At 44.2% G+C, this 22,043-nt stretch overlaps 1 protein-coding gene across 1 annotated transcript in view; it reads left to right on the forward strand.

Annotated features, from left to right (window-relative positions):
- Window positions 1-235: 235 nt before the first annotated feature.
- LOC309558683 (ectonucleotide pyrophosphatase/phosphodiesterase family member 7-like) overlaps window positions 236-22,043 on the forward strand; it is a gene marked incomplete at both ends in the record, with an annotated part of 192,943 nt that continues 171,135 nt past the window's right edge. The window contains 4 exons of the mRNA XM_082261740.1: window positions 236-416; window positions 505-673; window positions 757-910; window positions 987-1,276. Of these exons, the coding sequence (XP_082117866.1) occupies window positions 236-416; window positions 505-673; window positions 757-910; window positions 987-1,276 (794 nt within the window). The remainder of the gene's footprint in view (window positions 417-504; window positions 674-756; window positions 911-986; window positions 1,277-22,043) is intronic.

A 22,043-nucleotide genomic window follows, 5' to 3' on the forward strand; every position in this document is an offset into this window, starting at 1 on the left:
ACTAAACGCGCCTAAACGCGGCTAAACGCGGCACGACGCGCGTCAAGCAGCGTCAAGCGTTTTTTTTTTTTGTTTTTTTTAACTGTGATTGGTCATTGTAATGACCTGGAAACCAGGAAATACAGAAAAAATGTGATTGGTGACTGTAATCACATGGAAAACAGCAAATACATGCCCACATTACCCAAGAGACCTTTGCCCCTGTTGAGAAGAGTGGAAAGTGTGGAAAAGAAGCATGGCTACTGACATTCAACAGGCAGAGCTGATTTCAGCAATTGAAGTTAATCCAGAGCTCTGGGATTTATCCCACCCATCATATAATGACAGAATACGTAAAACAAAGATCTGGAGGGAAATTTCAAATGCTCTCATAACAGACTGGGCCCGGCTGAGCAATTCATCAAAACAAGAACGAAGTAAGTTTTTTTTTTTTTTTTTTTTTTAATTCCTTTGCTATGTTTATTTTTTAGAAAGCATATTAACCCTTTTTTCAATTTTCCATAGCCAAAGCATTACAACGGCGCTGGAAATCAATACGGGACAGAGTAAGGAGAGATTTGACAGAAATAGAAAAATCTCAGCGGAGTGGAGCAGCAGCTCCACCCAGAAAACAATATTCATTTCATAACAACCTAGCGTTCCTGCGCCGATCAATGCTGCAAAATGCAAGAGAGTAAATTAATTTTTTTTTTTTTATGTCACATATACCCTAACAAAAATTAAAAAATGTACATTCACTGTTTTAATTCTCTATAGAACAACATCAAACATTTCAGACCACAGGGATCCTATCGAGGAGGAGGAGGAGGTGGATGCTCCAGATGCAGCTTGTATAGAAAGTGGGAGTGTAACAGAAGCGGAGGTGCTATCCCCCAATCTCTCCATTTCCCAAAGCCCATCACCAGCACAGGTAATTATCTGTCCATTATGTCTCTTCTGTCTGTCAGTCTATGTACCAATCTGAACATGCCCATTTTTGTTCACAGGAATCTACGAGCCAGGTTACACCTGCCAGCAGCATCCGCCAGGAACCAGAATACCAGGTGGAAGTTCGTGGCCGTGGCAATGGCAGTACCCGTGGCAGAGGCCGCAATCAGCGCCAGAGGGGTGGCATGTTCGCCCCTGAAACAGAGGATAGGGTGGTAGCCTTGCTGCAGGAAGTGAGGGATGAGAGGCGCGTCGTGGACCCATTTTTGGATCCTTTGAATGCGCGGAACCTGTACCACGTCCTGGAGGAGATTGGTGGACCCGAGGAGAGGCACTGTATGGATCGCATGTACGTTTTTGCTATGCAATATCGTACATCAAAATTAAGTGGTGGGCGACCACCTAGCGATCCATCCAGTGCTCTTCAGGATCTCTCAATGTCCTCCAGGACTGTAGCAATGCTACCACCCCCCTCATATCAGCAGCCTAGATGGCAGCCACCATCTGGCCATTCCTACCCTTCCTATTACTCCCCACATTTCCCCACGGAATTTCCTCCTCCCCCTCCTCCAGGACATGCAACATGCTCCAATGTTGCCATACCCCCTGCCTTCCAAGGACCCTACCATCCCCAGGACTTTGGGAATGAGCGCCTGCCCCAACCTACCCATTCCCACCCTGAATCCACTGTCCCCCGTCCCCAATCACCTCATCTGAGCCCTGCTGACCAATCTGCTCAATATCAGCAGTTATAAACTTGAGCTTTTTTGGTTTTGTTACTCCAGTTTTCTTTTTTGTTTTGTTACTCCAGCTTGTTCATTTAATAAATCTTTAAACGAGAATTTGTATGTTTTTTTTTTTGGGGTTAAGGTACACTTCAGCAGTATGTTAGCATACGGGTATCATACGCTTGCCTCAAGCAGAAGAAAAGGACTCTTTTTCTTCTGCCTGGGGCAAGCGTAAGTGCAGCCCAACAAGGGGTATCATACGCTTGCCTCAAGCAGAAGAAAAGGACTCTTTTTCTTCTGCCTGGGGCAAGCGTAAGTGCAGCCCAACAAGGGATATCATACGCTTGCCTCAAGCAGAAGAAAAGGACTCTTTTTCTTCTGCCTGGGGCAAGCGTAAGTGCAGCCCAAAAAGGGGTATAATACGCTTGCCTCAAGCAGAAGAAAAGGACTCTTTTTCTTCTGCCTGGGGCAAGCGTAAGTGCAGCCCAAAAAGGGGTATAATACGCTTGCCTCAAGCAGAAGAAAAGGACTCTTTTTCTTCTGCCTGGGGCAAGCGTAAGTGCAGCCCAACAAGGGATATCATACGCTTGCCTCAAGCAGAAGAAAAGGACTCTTTTTCTTCTGCCTGGGGCAAGCGTAAGTGCAGCCCAACAAGGGATATCATACGCTTGCCTCAAGCAGAAGAAAAGGACTCTTTTTCTTCTGCCTGGGGCAAGCGTAAGTGCAGCCCAAAAAGGGGTATCATACGCTTGCCTCAAGCAGAAGAAAAGGACACTTTTTCTTCTGCCTGGGGCAAGCGTAAGTGCAGCCCAAAAAGGGGTATCATACGCTTGCCTCAAGCAGAAGAAAAGGACTCTTTTTCTTCTGCCCAACAAGGTACAAGGCACAGCTGAACTGAAGAAATGGGAGACATGAAAAGAACTGCCAAATTTTAAATTGCTTTATTTCTAAAAAAACAAGAAGGCAGAGCTTAGAAAGATACAACATTTTTTTTAAATAAAATCATTTTGCCACGAAACTTCTCCATCAGGTGATAAGAAGAAATCGGCAAACTGGTTACGAATGCCTATCACCCGTGCCGTTGACCTCAAGTCCAAATATTGCACCCGTTGATTTTGGTTTCGGGGTTCCGGTTCAACGGTGCTCCTCTCCTTCTCCCGCAGGAAGTTGTGGAGAACACAGCATGCCAGGACCACCCTAATGGCATTTTCCACATCAAGCTGCATGCAGGTGAGTAACACTCTCCATTTTGCTGTCAGGACTCCAAAGGCACATTCAACAACGCGGCGTGCACGGCTGAGACGATAATTAAATATTTTTTGGCTGTCGCTGAGACAATTGCCACTGTATGGCCTCATTATATTTTCACTAAGTCCGAAGGCCTCGTCCGCTACCATGACCAATGGTAAGCTTGGTTCCTCGGTACAAGGTAGAGGCCTTCTTTCTGGAATGTTGAACCTTCCTTCGTTTAGCCGACGTCCAAACGCTGACTCACGAAAAATGCGGGCATCACTCTGGCTGCCATATGCTCCAACGTCAACCACAATGAAACGCAGATTCGCATCAGCTAATGCCAGCAGGACCACCGAAAAGTATTTTTTATAGTTAAAATATGACGAACCTGAGTGAGGAGGCTTCTTGACCCTGATATGTTTGCCATCCAGTGCGCCCAGACAATTGGGAAACTGAGTTTTTTCCCAAAATTCATCAACCACTGCTTCCCAGAGGTCTTCAGTTGGCTCCGGCATTACGACTTGATTAAGCTCCTCCCATATTGTCATACAGCTTTCTCGGACTATCTTGCCAATCGTCGAGACACCAAGAAGAAAGTGGTGGTGTAAGGACACGAAACTCGATCCTGTAGCAAGGAACCTAAAAAAGATCAAAATTGGGAGTGTCAAAACAATACAACGCAATACATTTTGTACACATGCAATGCGACATAAGCTATGCAATCGGTTTGCAAGAAATCGCAATGAACAGACATCGCATGCGATTTGCATAGCAGTTCGGTACAAATTGCATGCATGCAATGTCATGCAATGTGTGACATTGCATATGTGTGAACAGGCACTAACCCCCCTTTCAAAGCAAATATCACTTACCGGAGTGTCACGAGCAGTCGTTCCTCTGGTGACACACTGCTTCTCATCCTGGTGTCCATCCTTTCTAACCTTGGCCTGAGCATCCCCAGCAGGTCATCGAAGACAGATACTGACATTCTTGTAAAGTTGAAGAATTTTTCAGGATGCATGCGAAGATGGGTGTACATGCTCTGAAAGTACCCCAACGTAGGACGCTGGGATACAATGGGATGTACCCAGAATCTACGCCGTCTGCTGCTTCTCTCCTCCTCCTCCATCTGTCTCCTCCGCCGCATCCTATGCAGAGCAATCAGAAGGATTGCCTCATCGATTTTTTGAATCACAGGATCCATTTTCCTCAAAACAAATGCTCTCTCCTCAGTTTCTCCTCACAAAATGGCATAGTCATGTGATATTTATCATATTTTATGGAATTCTGGGTAATATGTGAGTGAATTTATGTAAAAAGTTGTGTTTACTTTAAAAAACGCTTGTTAGCGCTGACGCGCCTAAACGCGCCTAAACGCGCTATGACGCCAATGCAAAACGCGGCTTGACGCGCGTTTTTGACGCCGCTTTTTCCCGGCGTCAAGTAAACAGCTTTTGAGCACGTTTTTATAACGCCCTGTGTTCATGGAGCCTTAACATCTTCTTTTTTGTTGATGTAGCTTATTAATGCTATGGATAAGTAATGAAAGTGATGTATTGATTTGGAATTAATTTGTATGTGCTATTTTGCATAAATAAAATATTTGGAAAAAAAAAATTAAATATTGCACAGACAGGCTACACATCATGGAGCACTTTTTATTTATAAATAAAAATGACAGTGTGTAATGTCAGAAACAAGAGCTAGAAATACTGCACAGACATGCTGTACTGCAAGTAAACAGAGTGCCCATCAGAAAGAATATATCCTGGATAATAGCAAAATGTCTTAAAGGTTAGCATGTCTGCCTTACAGTACTGGGGTACTCTCCTCTTAGGTCGTCCATTCTGGCCTAAACATGCCCAGGTAACTATTCAAAACTGCCCAAATTCAAAATCTGTTCCTGATATAGGCAAGAGAGCAGGTGAATTTCATTATTGAGGGGCCCCAGGCACTGGGAGAAGATAAACAGTGACTCCACTTTGCTCTTGTTCTCTTTGGGGGCTTGTAAGGTTATTGAACCATTAATGGTACCAAAGCCATACCTAAGGATGGTGTTTATATTAACTTATGATGATTCTCTAAAAGCACACCTTGGGGTTTTGGTCATCTTCAAATATGCCATCCTCAGGGTACTTCATCAAAAGCTATAGCCTGCAAATCTATGACAGTTCTTATTTGTCCAGGTCAAGGACATAATGGCAATCATTTTAGGGCGTATTGCTGGAATCAATTATGCTTTAAACTCAGATGTTGACATCATGGACTTGCCTCTAGCATTTTGTTCTTGGGTTCTACAATCAAAGATCATAGGGTCAATATATTTTTACAAAGGGCTCAAAACAACTGTTATATGAACAGGTGAGACAGACCCACTTCACTGGTGGTGCTTTGAGACAAAAAGCTGAAAAAATGAAATAGCATCAAAACTACCTGCCAGGATCCATGAAATAGTGGTTGAATTAAAAATAACAAACTCAGCTAGCCCATTATGCTAAGGGCAAGGAATAACAGATCAACAAGTTTCCCAACTTGCTACTATGGACCAGCAAAAAAACTCAGAATTGAGAACTTATCCTGGAGGAGAAATGGTAATGGCAGAATACCCCAAAGCAAGAAGACAAAATGGGTAAAGAACCTCTCAGATAAGGAAGCTTACATAGCCAAGAAGGGAAATCTTAACCAAGTGACTAAACTTTGCTGTAGCACCCTGATATGTCCCTGCACTGAATATCATCACAGCTGCAGAATCTTCAATCCATACCAACCACATACTGGTAGAAGAGTATGAACAATTCTGTATGAGGGTCTCAGTGGTTCTGTCCAGTGCCAAAGTACCTCCTTCTAAGTTTACACATTAGATGACTCTTCCTTTGTTTAGTAGGGATCTGAGCATTATCATCCTGCCAACAGACAAGAGGAGATGCACCATGGTTATAAATATATCCACTTACCACTCTTCTCAATTATGCATACACTTGAGTAACTAAGGAGAAACCTCATTAGCTATTAAAAGAAAAAGGTGATAGACTGTATATAACAGCTAGAAAAGTTAAAAGTCATTGATCGGACTTGAACCACTATTCTGAGGAAGCCACACTTTGCTTGTACGTACTTCCTAAGATATGCAAATAATGTGTCTAAGGCCCGCTGAGCAGGCAGATGACTGGTCCGTGTCCCCTTTGCTTATGCAGAGCCAACATAGACATAGCCTGTTCTCTTCTCCTCCTTTATGGGCAGTCGGATGTAAACAAACCCCCTTCGTTTACATCTGAGTGCCTTCCAAACTGATCCACTAGAGGGAAAAGGAGAATCAGATCGGACTGGATGCAAGTGGGTGTAAACGAACACATGTCCGTTTACACCTACCTATCTATAGAGTAGAATGGAAGGTCTGATTGGGTCTGCCTCAAAAACTCACTGATGACTCTATCAGGCTGCTAGTTTGAAAGGGGCCTAAGACCAATTGTCAGCAGCCTCAATTCTGTCACATATAACATTGCTAAGTATCTGGCTACTATCCTTTCCCCCTTAGTCAGCCACACAACACACTATATTCAAAACTCCAAAGTATGTAGACTGAACCAGAAGATAAAATGGTATTTGCCATGGCTTCAGCCTAAGGAAGAAATAATATCTTTGGAACTTGCAATACCGATATTGGCCACAAGATGCCACTCTTAACAAATGACTGCTGATGAACAGTATTCTATGGTACTGCACATTTCCTGTTCTGTATCACTGGTAACTAGCTACTCCTCTTACTGAAAAGTCTCCATTTTCAGACACCTCATTGGGACCAGCTAGGCCTGCATCTCATGCTCTTGAGGAAAATCCCTGAAACCTTCTAGGAAGCATTGCTGGTATGCCTGTGAACTGTTAGCTGTATACTCAGTGCATATCTTGTTTATGTTCATGTACTGATTGCATGTTCTTATCTGTTTATTTCTAGTTTCACCGTATATCATATCCTATCTACAGTATATCTTATTCTTGTGTGACCACCATCTGTTCATCGTAATAAAGCCTAAAGTTACAGACAGACTGGTTATTATAGGATTGAAGGTTTAACTGTAGGTTGAGCTACATACACGCCAGGGGCAAACGTGTAGTGAGAACAGAACAGTAACCTATACTATAATATCCTTTTTCACATGTACAATATATTGTGAAAAGTATTGGGAAGCCTGCTTTTACTAGCGCATGAACTTTAATGGCATCCCAGTCTTAGTCTGTAGGGTTCAATATTGAGTTGGCCCACCCATTGCAGCTATAACAATTTTACCTCTTCTGGGAAGGCTGTCCACAAAGCAAGGCCCATAAAGACAATGATGAGCGAGTTTGGGGTGGAGGAACTTGACTAGCCTGCACATAGTCCTGACCTCAACCTGATAGAACACCTTTGGAATGAATTACAGTGAAGACTGCAAGTCAGGCCTTCTCGTCCAACATCAGTGACCTCACAAATGCGCTTCAAGAAGAATGGTCAAACATTCCCATAGATACACTCCTAAACACAGACCCAATAGACAGCATCATAATGCTGAAACTCTTTTTTGGGTCCATTGTCTGAGATCCTCTAGTGCCTCCACCCAATTCTGTACAACACGTTTGTGTGACTTTCTGTACTTTTTCAATGTTTTGCAATAAAAACATGAAATAAAAAAATAAAAAGAATGGATTAATCCTGGATGGCAGGTACAGACAATGCAGGGTTATTGAATGGGGAAGGTGAAAAAGAAATAGGACGAGGAGAAAGGAACGGAAGGTGTCTGTAGGCTGCCCTGGGTTTAGCATGTTCACAAGGAGGTCTATTTCCTACATGTCTTGGTGAGATGGCTACTACTATGCTAGTGCTGCTATATATTTGGAATTTTGTTTGCTTTATGGACATTACATGACTGAAGTAGGCCAGTGTCTTTTGTGTTAAGAACTTTATTGAGTTGACATAGGAAATATTGTTAATGCTCGATTCATGAACAATTCCAATATACAGCACTATAAAAAATTAAAATAAATAAATCCTATACCGTTTAAAATAAATAAATAAATATAAGTACAAATCATTACCCCAAACAACATATGGTAAAAATCAATCAACGAATCAAGAGGTCAGTGTTTATATGAATGCTACCATCCACTAAATATTATTATTATTATTATTATTATTATTACTATTAACATTGCAAACAAATAAATAAAAATAACAATAATATAATAATAATAAATAAACACCCAAACCCGAACAAAAAAACAAATTGATATCATTATTATTATTATTATTTATATGATTAATAATATTAATAATAATAATGATACAATATTATATAACAACTTATGTATTTATATTGTGTTAGGGTTAGGTTGTTTAGATATTTATTATTATGTTTTTATTGTTTTATCTTTTTTTTTTTTTAAGGGTTAGGGGTTAATGTTATGGGTTACTTATTTATTAATTATTACATACTGTTCGTTTATTGTATTGATTTATTATTTATTTATTTATGATTATTTTGTTAGTTTGTGTATTTATTTTACATTTATTTCTTATTATATTATTATTGTAGTAGTAGTTGTGGTAGAAGTAGTATTAACACCCTAACCCTAACGAAAAAAAAATTATAATGAATAAATAATAATGATTAAAAAAAAGACATAAAAGCTGACGAAAAAGCTTAAAATGCTGAAAAACCTAGCAACAAATGGCGCAACAAAATTATAGTTTCCTCTATTCATCTTCCTCTATTGACTAATAAAACAACACCAAAGTTCAAAAACACTGCATAAAAACATGCAAATTGTACATAAAAACGTACAAAATAACTACTGAATAATGCCTAAAGACACTACGCTCAGGTGTGAAACAGCCTAAGTGTTCCGCTGCCCTGGCCCTCTATAAACATCTTACAGCAGAAATCAGCTGAGCTGTCTGCTACTGAAGGTCTGCACTTGGAAGTTTGAAAGTGCCACCGCTTAACAAAAGGGGTAAATAGTTCTCCTCATTTCTGGGAACAGGGGTCCAATAACCTTTGGTGTCACTGCAATTAATGCTAGTTAGTACTGATGGAGGGCTGAATGGAGCTGGGATTAATTCAATTAGGGTACAAAAATACCTCTGGTAGTACAGTACACTCCATGTGCCATGATGTATGTTTCCTATTCCACACTCCATGCTGTTTACTCCCTATTCCACACCACCTTATTCCATATGCCCAGGACCGGCGCTATCATGGGTCCCGCTGGGACCACTGGATCCAGACTGAACTTGGAGAGGGGTGGCAAATTGACTCCAAGATTTTTTTTCCAGTAGTTTTGTGTGTCATCAGTTTGCATTTCCCCATCTCGTACTGCCTCCCATAGTGCAAACTGATGACTATAAGGAGGTGGAGCGTCTCCTCCAGGGAACGTCCCTTGCCTGATCGTGGTGTGCGCAATGACATCAGCGCATCTTCTAGGGCAGTGGCCGCGGCAGACACAGGAGTGACAGGAGGACTGAGGACAGACAGTGGATGTTTAGTGAACCGATCCGGTGCTGAGTTATGAAAGAAGATAACAATAAATATATAATATTTTCTAAATGTAGTATTTATATAAAATAATGGATATAGGCGCCTTTTGGTGGGTGTGATTTTTTTTTGGGGGGGGGGGGCAGCATTTAATTCTTGGACCCAGGCAGCACAAAGTCTATGCCATGCTGTACATTTCCTATTCCACAAAATCTCATTTGTCTCACAATATCTTTCCTATTGCTCTATGTTTCCTGTTCTTGTCCCGCTCATTCAGTGTGTTATGCTGAACATTCCCTATTCTGCATCAACAACATATGTCTGTTTCTAGGTGTGCTATTCCTTAGTCCTGACACCTTACTGCCTACACTCCTGTCCTGACTCCTACAGCAAATTCTATAGCTGATTGCTATGATTTGTATTCTTTAATTTACTACTCCTCCCTGTGCTGACTGGTAGATTGTGCATTTGTATATTAGCTTAGGAGGGGTCTATTGTTTATGCTGCAAGGATCTATTGGTGCTGGAGGGGCATTCATTATTGTTATTGGTTGATCTATTGCTGCTGCTTTATGATTTTTTATTTCTGATTTAGGATTTATTGTTGCTCTTTTGTTTCTGGCTGAGGAATCTAATAGTGCTTCTGGGGTTCTATTCTTTAAAAAGGGATGATGCTGGGAAGTGTGTAGGAGCAGAAACAAGGGTCACCCATGGGTGGGGGAGGAGTACCTACACCTATTATCTGAGGAGGAAAAGCCCTACATACTAATACCTATACACCAATAAACTCTGAGCAAAAAACACAATTGCATTTCCAAAAAAATATGTTATCTGAAAAAATATGGTTTGGTGAATTGTCAGTAAAGTGCTTTTGGTCAAACTCCATCCACAAAGTGCAAATTGTTTCCCAAAGTGCAAGCTGTTTCCACAAGTTATTTGTAAACTGGATTAGATAAAGTAATGTGCCAGATTTACTCCACTAGAGCATCCCAAAGGTAATAAACTCTACTTCTTATTTTGACCCTTTAAAAGAATAAGTAGATTAAAGGCACTGACCATTTGTTTCATTAGATGTATTGTTGATTCTCACTATTAATTATTTGGGATAATGATTTTTGAACTGTAGAATGTTTTGTTATTTATTTTGTATATTTGTATTATTGATTTTTTCCTTAATCATTTTTGTGATATTTGTACAGCTGCTGGGGAAGGGGGTATGCCATTTATTCAATTGTTTGAAGCACAGAACATGTATTTTTTTGATTTTATGTTTATTTAATGTGTCCAAAGACAAGCCTGTTAAAGTCAAAATAAAGACTATGTTCTCCAGCATCCTACCTCATCCCACAAATATCACAATGACATTACTTGTCACAATGGAAGTCGGACAAATGAGCAGTTTTTATCATAAAACAAAAAATGTCAGTGTATTATGTCAGAGAAGGGAGCTATATTGCACAGACATCATATTAGTAGTATTACTAGGCAGCAATAAAAGTTGAAGAGGAAAGGTACTTTTTTTAAAAAAATATTTTTATTAGAGTTTTTCCATTTTCACTAGAGAGAGAAAAAGAAAATAGAGATAAATAGTAAATGATTGTACAATAGGGAAAGTACAATTACAGGGTTAACATTTGTCCATTTATAATATTTAAAATGTCTTATTAATAATTATCTATATTTTACCAATAATTTTACCAACATATTGCACAGATATGCTGCACATTACGTAAGTTTTTTTTTCCTAGATAGTAATGGAGGAGGGAAAGATGAGGGAGATTTTATCATGGAATAAAAATTAAAAAGTGTTAAATGTCAGAAAGCAAGAATTATTAGACAGACATGCTGCACATTATTTAAAAGGTTTTACTAGGCTGAAATGAAAGATGAAGGGGTGAGTCAGGTTTTCTTGTTAAATACAGTTTCGTATGTATACTTTGAGACATACAGTAACTAGAAATATTGTACAGATTCAATAATTCCATTCAGCAATAAAGAATTTGAAATAGGATGCATTTTGAAAGAGTAACACAACATGTAACACTTTATTCAAACAATTAACAGCTAAATGTGTACATGTCCCAGAAAAAGGGAAGAAACATTGTACAGACAATACAAAGAGAATTTCAGCAGTTGGAGTAGGCTGCATTTTAAAATTTCTTGTAGGCCCTATTGCCTAAGCCTCATTAGCTTTGGTGGTCAAAAAAAAAAAAACAAATATAGGTTTATATGTTTCTGATTAAAACTGGATTATAAGGCTACAGATAGCATACACAGTATTACAGTTTATTTTAGGTGCCTGGATTATAAGGTCTACATATAGCATACACAGTATTACAGTTTCTATTAGGTGGTTGTCAAGAAAACAAATGTAAGTGTATATTTTTCTGGATTTTATGATTAAAACAAAATTAATATGCTACACACAACATACAATCTCTTGCAGATATCATCTCCAATTAGCTGTGGATGACATCCAAAAAAATGTAAAGATTGTATATTTCACATCAAAACAGAATATGGTACACACCGCATAGGTCTAATTTTTTTTTTTTTTTTACCATCTTTATTTTTCAAAAACATTTTACAATCTTTATTTTTCAAAAACAAAGTACAGAGAATTATAACCAACAAAAAAGTATAACATGGAAAACAGTACTTTGGCATTTGCAGCACATAAAACTGTCAGTGATCACAGAGATAGGGGGCAGTGTAGCTCAAGGTGTAGAGTGTGCTCATTGGCCAAATGGAGAAAAAACCTCATAAAACTCCTGCCCAACTGTCCAGGCCTGGCTCCCAGGGAAGAACCCCCAGGGGGGCCCAGTAACTGCATGACAGCTGACATGATAAAGAATTGAATAAAGCTGCCACATTAGTAGTATACAGATAGGTTGAGTAACAAAAGGGTAGTCAAGAAAGGGGGAACAACCGCTCCCTAAGGAGCCGTGATAAGGTAGGTGGACAGGGAGAAGAAAGAGGGGAATAGGGGGCCTGTGAGAGACATGGCCAAAAGAGGGGCAGCTGGCTGGGGGGAGGCCGGTATGAGAAGAGATAACGGCCCGTACCCAAAACCGAGCACGCTGTCCAAGCACAACCATTTTGGGCATCCGGAAGTTCATCAGAGTGGAACATCCAGCCCGTCCATATGTCCATGAGCAAGGATTGCTGACCCCTGAGAGTCATCACCCTCTGTCCCGCATCCATGACTCCATTCACCTCTCATTTCCACTCTGCCAGAGTGGGGCAAGTAGTCTTTTTCCAGTGTCAGGGAATCAAACATTTGGTAGCCATCAATAAAAATGGGGTGACACTACGTTTGTATCATTTAATGGAGGATTGCACATCATGAAAAAGGTATTGGAGTGATGGACAGTTTCTGGATCCAGAGGCTTATATCATCCCAGAAGGGTCTAAGTAGGGGGAACTCCCACCAGATGTGCAGGAATGTGCCCTCCTGGCCACATCCCCTCCAGCATTTGGGGTCTGTGGTAGGAAACATCTGTACCAGTCTAGTGGGTGTCCTATACCACTGGGAGAGAAACTTATAGGAGGATTCCTGGACTTGAGTACTGATAGAAAAACATGTGCCAGATGCATAATCTTGGTGATCTGCTGGGACGAGAACACTACGTCCAGCTTTCTATCCTAGTCCCTAATATAATAAGGAATGGTACGAGAAACCGTACTCAGAATTAGTTAATGCATATTTGGAAAGTAAGTGTCGGAAGTCCGGAGTCTGTGTAAACCATGTTTCAAATGTGGAGAGCGTGTCTATCGAGTAAGGTGGAGTGGGACGTTTCGTGATAAAGTCCGTTAACTGTCTATGGCGCCACAAGGACAGTGGAAAATTGCCAAAACGAGATCGCAGGGTGTCCAATGACAATAACTGTCCGGATGGTGCAAATTTCCCACAAAAAGCCTTCCCATCATCCCCCCAGGTCTGAAAGAAGCGGGAGTCTTCGCCCCGGGGAAAACCATGCATAGCCACCCAGTGGAGCGAAAGGAGAAATGCCGGTGGAATAATCGCCCCCTGCGTTAAGTCTGTTCCACACCCGAAGGTGGCCCTCGTTGGAGGGGAAGTCCACTCTGAGAGACCCCTGTTGGCTGCCGGTATCCATGCGTGCCTGCTAAATTCCTGCCAGCCATAGTTTTCTCAAGCGGGACCCAGGTTTTGGTGGAGGCATTATTAGCCCAATTCAGAATGCGCACTAGGGTCATAGCTTTGTAGTACAAAGAAACATCAGGCAGGCTCACCCCACCCTCTCTTTTATGTCTCCGCAGTATGGCGTGTGCCAGTCTTGGGTGTTTGTCATGCCAGAAAATCTTCAGGAAGGACCACTTAAGGCACCGGAAAAACAGTTGCGGCAGCTGTATAGGGACAGTGTTGAGAAGGTACAGGAGTCTTGGTAAGATATTTATCTTGAGCACGTTAATACGCCCAAACCAAGTCAGAGGGTACGCGGATCATGTGTCCAGGTCAGCGTCAATGCGATTCGCCATGTCCCCAATTTTTTTGGTCATATAGCACAGTCATGTCAGGGGTAATATGGGTACCCAAATATGGGAGTGAGGTCTCCCTCCATTTAAGAAGCAACCACCACGCTGTTAGTGATCCATGACAAGGTCTAGAGTGGAGGAATTGCTCTGAAGGTGAAAAGGCTCTCTAAAGTCTGTGTGATCTGGAGATCCCTGTATATACTATCACGCTGGTACTGACCCATGATAGGGTCTGAATTGAAGGTGAGAGACCAATTCACTCGGTGTTGGGAGTGCACAGTTCACTGAGAGTTATACACAAGATCACCTGGGAGTTTATTTACCTATTGTTCTATTTTATATGGACACTTATTTATGAGTTTTATTCTAACACTGGTCATGATTCTTTGACTGGCGCATCACTATTTTTGGTTTACTCCCTCCATTTAAAGCCAAAGGAACGTCGAAGTGCTTCTGCCACTCCCGAAGGGATGTGAATAGGCAGAAGTTCTGACTTGTCATTATTCATTTAAAATTGGAGAAATATCCAAAGACGTGTAGTTATCGTAAAAGAGCACCGAGAGAGAGAGCTGGGACTGGCCAATGTAAAACAGAAGGTCATCTGCATAAGCTGACAACTTGTGTTCCACCATACACATAGTAATCCCTCTGATATCACCTGTGGCTCGTACAACTCATAAAAATGGTTCCAGGGCCAGGGCAAAGAGCAACGGTGACAGGGGGCACCCCTGTCTTGTACCATTATAAATGCGGAAGGCATCCGATAACTAGCTGTTCACCCCGACCCTGGCCCTCGGTCCATTGTACAACGCCAAGATCCACCCCAACATCCGTGTCTCAAGGCCAAAGCAAAGGACCTCCGACAGGTACGTCCAGTCAACCCTGTCAAAGGCCTTTTCCACGTCCAGCGACCACACTCGAAGCCCGGTCTGGTCCATGCTGTGCCCAATGCAGGACTTGGAGGGCACGTATGTTATTTTCGCGGGCCACTCTACAGGGCATGAATCCTGCCTGGTCGGGGTGGATCAAGGCAGTGACGTGGTCCTGAAGGCGTAAGGCCAACACTTTAGCCAAAATTTTAGTATCAGTATTTAGAGTTGAGCGGACACCTGGATGTCCGTGTTCAGCGGGTTCGGCCGAACTTTAAAAAAAAGTCTGGGTCCGTGTCCCGGACTTTTGCCGAACTTTTCCCGGACACCGAACCCCATTGAAGTCAATGGGGACCCGAACTTTCAGGCACTAAAATGGCTCTAAAACACCAAAGGAACGGGCTAGAGTGCTGCAAATGGCAGCAAAACGTATTTAAGAGCATGGCAAGTGCTCTGCAAACAAATGTGGATAGGGAAATAACTTAAAACAACAAAAAAAACCAGAAAAATAAAACAATGTTCTTCATCTCTGAAGGACGAGGCCCATATGGAGTAGGAGGGAGGTTGAGGTGGTGGTGGATGTGGCGGTGTCATAGGCGTGCGCACAGGGTGTTCCGGGTGTGCCTGGGCACACCCTAATCACCTAGGGCACATTAGCATTATCGCTCTGTTTGCCAGTGAGGAGATGGGAAAGATCTCCCTCGGACCTGCTCTGCTCTATTTCACTTTGCCAGCAGGGAGAGTAACGTATCGGGGCCATGTACATGTAGGCAAACACATGCATGTGTATTTAAACTTTGGGGTGCACACCCTAATGCAATAGGCTGCGCACACCTATGGGCGGTGTAGGTGGAAGCAGCGGTGGAGGAGGACCAGGGCCGGATTAAGAGCATCATGGGCTTGGTGCTGAGGATTTTGAAGGGCCTTAAGGGCCATGCCTTGGCATGCACCCAGAGGAGGAAGGGTGCAGCCATGCATGCTTAATTCAACATGGGATGCTGTCTCTGAAGCCCATAAACACATCCATGCATCGGCAACTGTCCCTCCTTGTCCGGCCTTCGTGCTGTGTGGGGAGGTTCTGAGGGAGCTGCCTGGGGAAGCAAGCATAGAAGCCAGACTTCTGTGTTTACAAGTGACAGAAGAGCGGTAACAGTGAATATGGCCAACCCGGGGCCTATATAAAAGGTAGGGGCCTGGAGCTGCCGCTCCAATAGCCCCTACATTAACACTGCTTCTTTTCACAAATTTTAAATGAGGGTACACCCCAAAAGAGTGAGAGCAAAAATGGAACAATGGGTGGGTAAGGTCGGTATCCATCGCTATTCTGCACAAGGTACGGAAAAGTCCCGTGGGATCCATGCCTGGTTCATTTTAATGAACGTGAGCTTGTCCACATTGTCTCTGGACAGGCGGCTGCGCTTGTCTGTTATAACGCCCCCAGCCGTGCTAAATACCCGTTCAGATAATACACTGGCTGCAGGGCACGCCAGCACCTCCAAGGCGTAAAGGGCAAGATCAGGCCATGTGCCCAATTTGGAGACCCAGAAGTTGAAGGGGGCAGACCCGTCATTCACTACATGTAGGCGTGTGCACACATACTGCTCCACCATGTTGGTAAAATGCTGCCTCCTGCTAAGACGTTCAATATGAGCTGCTGGTGCTGCTGTTTGTTGTGGCGTGCTGACAAAGCTTTTCCACATTTCGGCCATGCTAACCCTGCCTTCTGAGGTGCTGGCGGTGCCCTGGTTGCGTTGGCGACCTCTTCCTCCTCCTCCTCCTCCTCCTCCTCTGCCTTGTGCTTCCACTGTGGCCCCGCTGTCAGGTGGGAATGCCAGCAGCATCGCGTCTACCAGCGTGCGCTTGTACTCGCGCATCTTGCGATTGCGCTCCAGTGAGTGAATTAAGGTACGTTTTCCTTGTAACGGGGATCCAGCAGCGTGGCCACCCAGTAATCAGCACAAGTTAGAATGTGGGCAATTCGGCGGTCGTTGTGGAGACACTGCAGCATGTAATCGCTCATGTGTGCCAGGCTGCCCAGAGGCAACGAAAGGCTGTCCTCTGTGGGAGATGTATCGTTCGTGTCCTCTGTATCCCCCCAGCCACGCACCAGTGATGGCCATGAGCTGGCCTGGGTGCCACCCTGCTGTGAACATGGTTCCATCTCCTCCTCCAGCTCCTCCTCCTCATCCTCCTCTTCCTCCAGAACTGTGCCCCTGCTGGACAATTGTGTCCCTGGCGTTTGTGTGTGCAGGAACCCACCCTCGGAGCCCCTTGCGAATGACTGCCCTGAAAGCCTTGGAAATGTTACCTCTTCATCCTCCTCCTCATCCTGTGCCACATCCTCTTCCATCATCGCCCGAATTGTTTTTTCAAGGAGGCATAGAAGTGGGATAGTTAAGCTGAGAACGGCGTCATCGGCACTGGCCATGTTGGTGGAGTACTCAAAACAGCGCAACAAGGCACACGGGTCTCGCATGGAGGCCCAGTTATTGGTGGTGAAGTGGTGCTGTTCCGCAGAGCGACTCACGCGTGCGTGCTGCAGCTGAAACTCCACTATGGCCTGCTGCTGCTCGCACAGTCTTTGCAGCATGTGCAAGGTGGAGTTTCACCTTGTGGGCACATCACATATGAGGCGGTGAGGGGGAAGGCCGAAGTTATGCTGCAGCGCTGACAGGCGAGCAGCAGCAGGGTGAGAACGCCGAAAGTGCGCACAGACGGCCCGCACTTTCTGCAGCAGCTCTAACATATCGGGGTCGTTTTTAAGGAACCTCTGCACCACCAAATTCAGCACATGCGCCAGGCAAGGGATGTGCGTCAAACCGGCTAGGCCCAGAGCTGCTATGAGATTTCGCCCGTTATCGCACACCACCAGGCCGGGCTTGAGGCTTGCTGGCAGCAACCACTCATTTGTCTGCTGTTCCATGCTTCTCCACAACTCCTGCGCGGTGTGTGGTTTGTCCCCCAAACAGGCAAGTTGTAAAACTGCCTGCTGTCGTTTACCCCTGGCCGTGCTGAAGTTGGTGGTGAAGGTGTTACGCTGCCCGGATGAGGAGGCGGTAGAGGATGAGGAAGCGGAGTAGGAGGAGTTAGGAATAGGAGGCAAACTGAAGCGCCCTGCAATCCTCGGTGGTGGAAGGACATGCGCCAAATTGCTATCCGCCTCAGGCCCATCCGCCACTGCATTTACCCAGTGTGCTGTTAGGGAGATATAACGCCCCTGACCGTGCTTACTGGTCCACGTATCGGTAGTTAGGTGGACCTTGGCACAGATGGCGTTGCGCAGTGCACACCTGATTTTTTCCCCCACTTGGTTGTGCAGGGAAGGGATGGCTTGCCTGGAAAAATAGTGGCGGCTGGGCACGACGTACTGTGGGACAGCCACCGACATAAGGTTTTTAAAACTGTGCGTCTCCACCAGACGGAATGACAGCATTTCAAAGGCCAAGAATTTTGAAATGCTGGCATTCAGGGCCAGGGATCGCGGGTGGGTAGGGGGGTACTTCCTCTTCCTCAAGTGTTTGGGAGATGGAAAGCTGAACGCTTCCACGGGACATTGTGGAGATGGTTGGTGACCCAGGTGGTGGTGTTGCTGACAGATCCTCTGTTTGCGGGGTGGCAGGTGCCGGTATCACTACAGATGTGGCTGGAGCGGCCGAGACTGCAGCAGAAGAGGAAGCAGGATGAGCCAGAGACGTTTCTTGGTTTTGAAGGTGTCTACTCCACTGCAGCTCGTGCTTTGCACTTAGATGCCTGATCATGCAGGTTGTGCTCAGGTTGAGAAGGTTTATGCCTCGTTTCAGGCTCTGATTGCACAGGGTGCAAACCACTCGTGTCCTGTCATCAGCACATTTTCTAAAGAACTTCCACGCTAGAGAACTCCTTTGAGCTGACTTTGGTGCGCTCGTTCTCTTGCTGCGTTGGGCAGTAGCAGGCGTAGTGTCTAGGGCACGGCCGCTCCGCTTCTGCACCCTGCTCCCTCTTCTGCTGTGCTGGTGGCTCTGTGCGACCACCGCCTCTTCCTCCAAACTACTCAGGTCACCTGCATGACGTTCATTCCATGTGTGGTCGAGGACCTCATCGTCCTCCACATCATCTTCCACCCAGTCTTCGCCCCTGCCCTCCTTGTTGGTCTCCACAATGCTGAACGCCGCAGCAGTTGGCACCTGCGTTTTGTCATCATCGGAGACGTGCTGCGATGGTCCTTGCATGTACTCATCTTGAGAAATAAGTGGTTGGGCATTGCTGCACTCAATCTCTTCCACTTCTGGGGCAGGGCTAGGTGGATGGCCCTGGGAAACCCTGCTGACAGAGTCATCAAAAAGAAGAAGAGACTGCTGTATGGCTTGGGGCTCAGACTGCTTGCCTGATTTGCAAGGGGGTGAGGTGAAAGACGGTTGGACATCGGCTGCAGGTGCCAACTCTGACCTTTCTGCAGTAGACTGGGTGGGAGACAATGTGAAGGAACTGGAGGCACTGTCAGCAGCAAACCAATATACTATCGCCTCCACTTGTTCTGGCCTCATCACTTCTAGAGGCGTATGATGCCCTACCAAATACTGATGCAGGTTCTGTCACCTACTCACACTTGAGGAAGGTGTTTCACTTGTGCGTGTAGCTGGCACAGATCGACCACGTCCTCTCCTTGCAACAGGAGCTCTACCAGCAGCACCACGACCCAGGCCAAGGCCCCTATTTGACGGTCTCCTCATATTTCTGTAATTTAAGATCTTGCCCTAGAAAGGTGTTTATTGAATAGCGGAACAAAACAACAACAGTATCGCACGGGTGTATCTCACAGTCAAATATGCAAACTATGCCGCAATTTAATGTTTTTTACCCCAAAAGGGTGTATATTGAATAGCGGAATAGGATAAAAAATGGTGTATCTCACACGTACAAACACAGACTAGGCCCGATTAAATTTTTTTGTACCCTAAAGGGAGGATGAGGAAGAGGAGTAGGAGGAGTTGGGAACAGGAGGCAAACTGAAGCGCCCTGCAATCCTTGGCGGAGGAAGGAGATGCGCCAAACTAATTTAAAAGGTGTATCTCACACGTACCGATACAGACTATGCCGTAATTTAATTTTTTACACTCCAAAAGGGTGTATATTGAATAGCGGAATAGGAAAAATTTTATAATACGGTGTATCTCACACGTACAAACACAGACTAGGCCCCGCCGATTACAATTTTTTGTACCCTAAAGGCAGGATGAGGAAGAGGAGTAGGAGGAGTTGGGAACAGGAGGCAAACTGAAGCGCCCTGCAATCCTCGGCGGTAGAAGGAGATGCGCCAAACAAATTTAAAAAGGTGTATCTCCCATGTACCGATACAGACTATCCCGCAATTTAATTTTTTACACTCAAAGAGGGTGTATATTGAATAGCGGAATAGGACAAATTTTACAAAACGGTGTATCTCACACGTACAAACACAAACTAGGCCCCAATTACAATTTTTTCTACCCTAAAGGCAGGATGAGGAGTAGGAGGAGTTCGGAACAGGCAGGAGGCAGACTGAAGCACCCTCAAATCCTCGTCAGTATGAGATGCGCCCAAAAAATTGGAAAGGTGTATCTCACACGTACCGACACAGACTATCCCGCAATTTAATTGATCCCCAAAGGTTTTTATTGAATAGCGGAATAGGAAATATGATCAAAAAAAGTGTATGTATATCACACGTACACAACCACACTAGGCCCCAATTACTATTGTTTGTACCCCTAAAAGGCTGGATGAGGAGTAGGAGGAGTATGGAACAGGCAGCACCCTCAAATCTTCAGAAGTATGAGATGAACCCCAAAAACCCCAAATATCATTCAGCTCTGCTGCAGGCCACAATTTAATTTTTTTTAACCCAAGGCTGTATATTGAATAGTGGAATAGAAAAAAAGTGTATGATTTTTGAAACCACTCAATATTAGCACATGTGAACTGAACACAGCAGTGTATGATCAGTCACTCAGCACAGCACAGCTGAAGGAAAAAGGCTGCACACAGTGCCTGATAGAAAAATACTTTTCTCCCTCCTCCTCAGTGGGCAAAAAGATTGTGTTCACTGCACCCCAAAAAAAGATTGTGTTCACTGTACCCCAAAAAGATTGTGTTCACTGCACCCCAAAAAGATTGTGTTCACTGTACCCCAAAAAGATTGTGTTCACTGCACCCCAAAAAGATTGTGTTCACTGTACCCCAAAAAGATTGTGTTCACTGCACCCCAAAAAGATTGTGTTCACTGCAGCCCACACACAGCAAAATGGATGTGGACCACTGACACCTGCCTATCTCCTATCCCACACCACACAGCAATATCGATTGTAGTTTGTAGAACACACTGTCCCTAAAAATCAGCAGACTCTCTCCCTAACAGGATTGATAAGATCGTAGATCGGGACTGCAAACCCCACCCCACACAGCAATATCGATTGCAGTTTGTAGAACACACTTTACCTAAAAATCAGCAGACTCTCTCCCTAACAGGATTGATAAGATCGTAGATCGGGTGACTGCAAACCCCACCCCACACAGCAATATCGATTGTAGTTTGTAGAACACACTTTCCCTAAAAATCAGCAGACTGTCTCCCTAACAGGATTGATAAGATCGTAGATCGGGTGACTGCAAACCCCACCCCACACAGCAATGTCGATTGTAGTTTGTAGAACGCACTGTCCCTAAAAAATCAGCAGACTCTCTCCCTAAAATGCCTACAACTCGCCCTGCCTAACACACTCCGACCTGTCCCTCAATTCTATCCGGACACAAATGTTTTTTTTTTCCTGTCTGTCCCTAATCAGCAGCCAGCACATTGATGTGTGCTCTCTCCCTGATCTAAACAGCAGAATGACGCCGCAGCGGCGCTGCCTCGAACTTATGAAGACTTGGTCACATGCTTCAAACTGCCAATCACAGCTACTGATACATTTGTAGGCATGGCTGGGATGGCTTAGGCACACCAGTTAAATGCTTGTTGATTGGCTGTTGAAAGTCCGCCATGAAAAGCACGCCAAAGCATGCAAAACCCGGAAATAAAACGACCGAACACAGATTTTTACCCGAATATACAGTAAAGTGTTCGTGTCCGTGTTCGGGTAACAAAAATCCAATTATTCGGTACGAACACGAATAATACAGTCCGTGTTAGCTCAACCCTATCAGTATTAAGAAGGGAGATGGGCCTATAGTTAGCACAATAAAAGTGCTTGGGTAACACAGTAATGTGGGCCACAAGGGCCTCCGGTGGCAACGGGGAGTCTAAAGTGTCGGCATTAAAATACCTAC

Source organism: Pelophylax lessonae (assembly GCF_965119305.1).
Source record: "Pelophylax lessonae genome assembly, chromosome: 6".
Taxonomy (NCBI): Eukaryota; Metazoa; Chordata; class Amphibia; order Anura; family Ranidae; genus Pelophylax; species Pelophylax lessonae.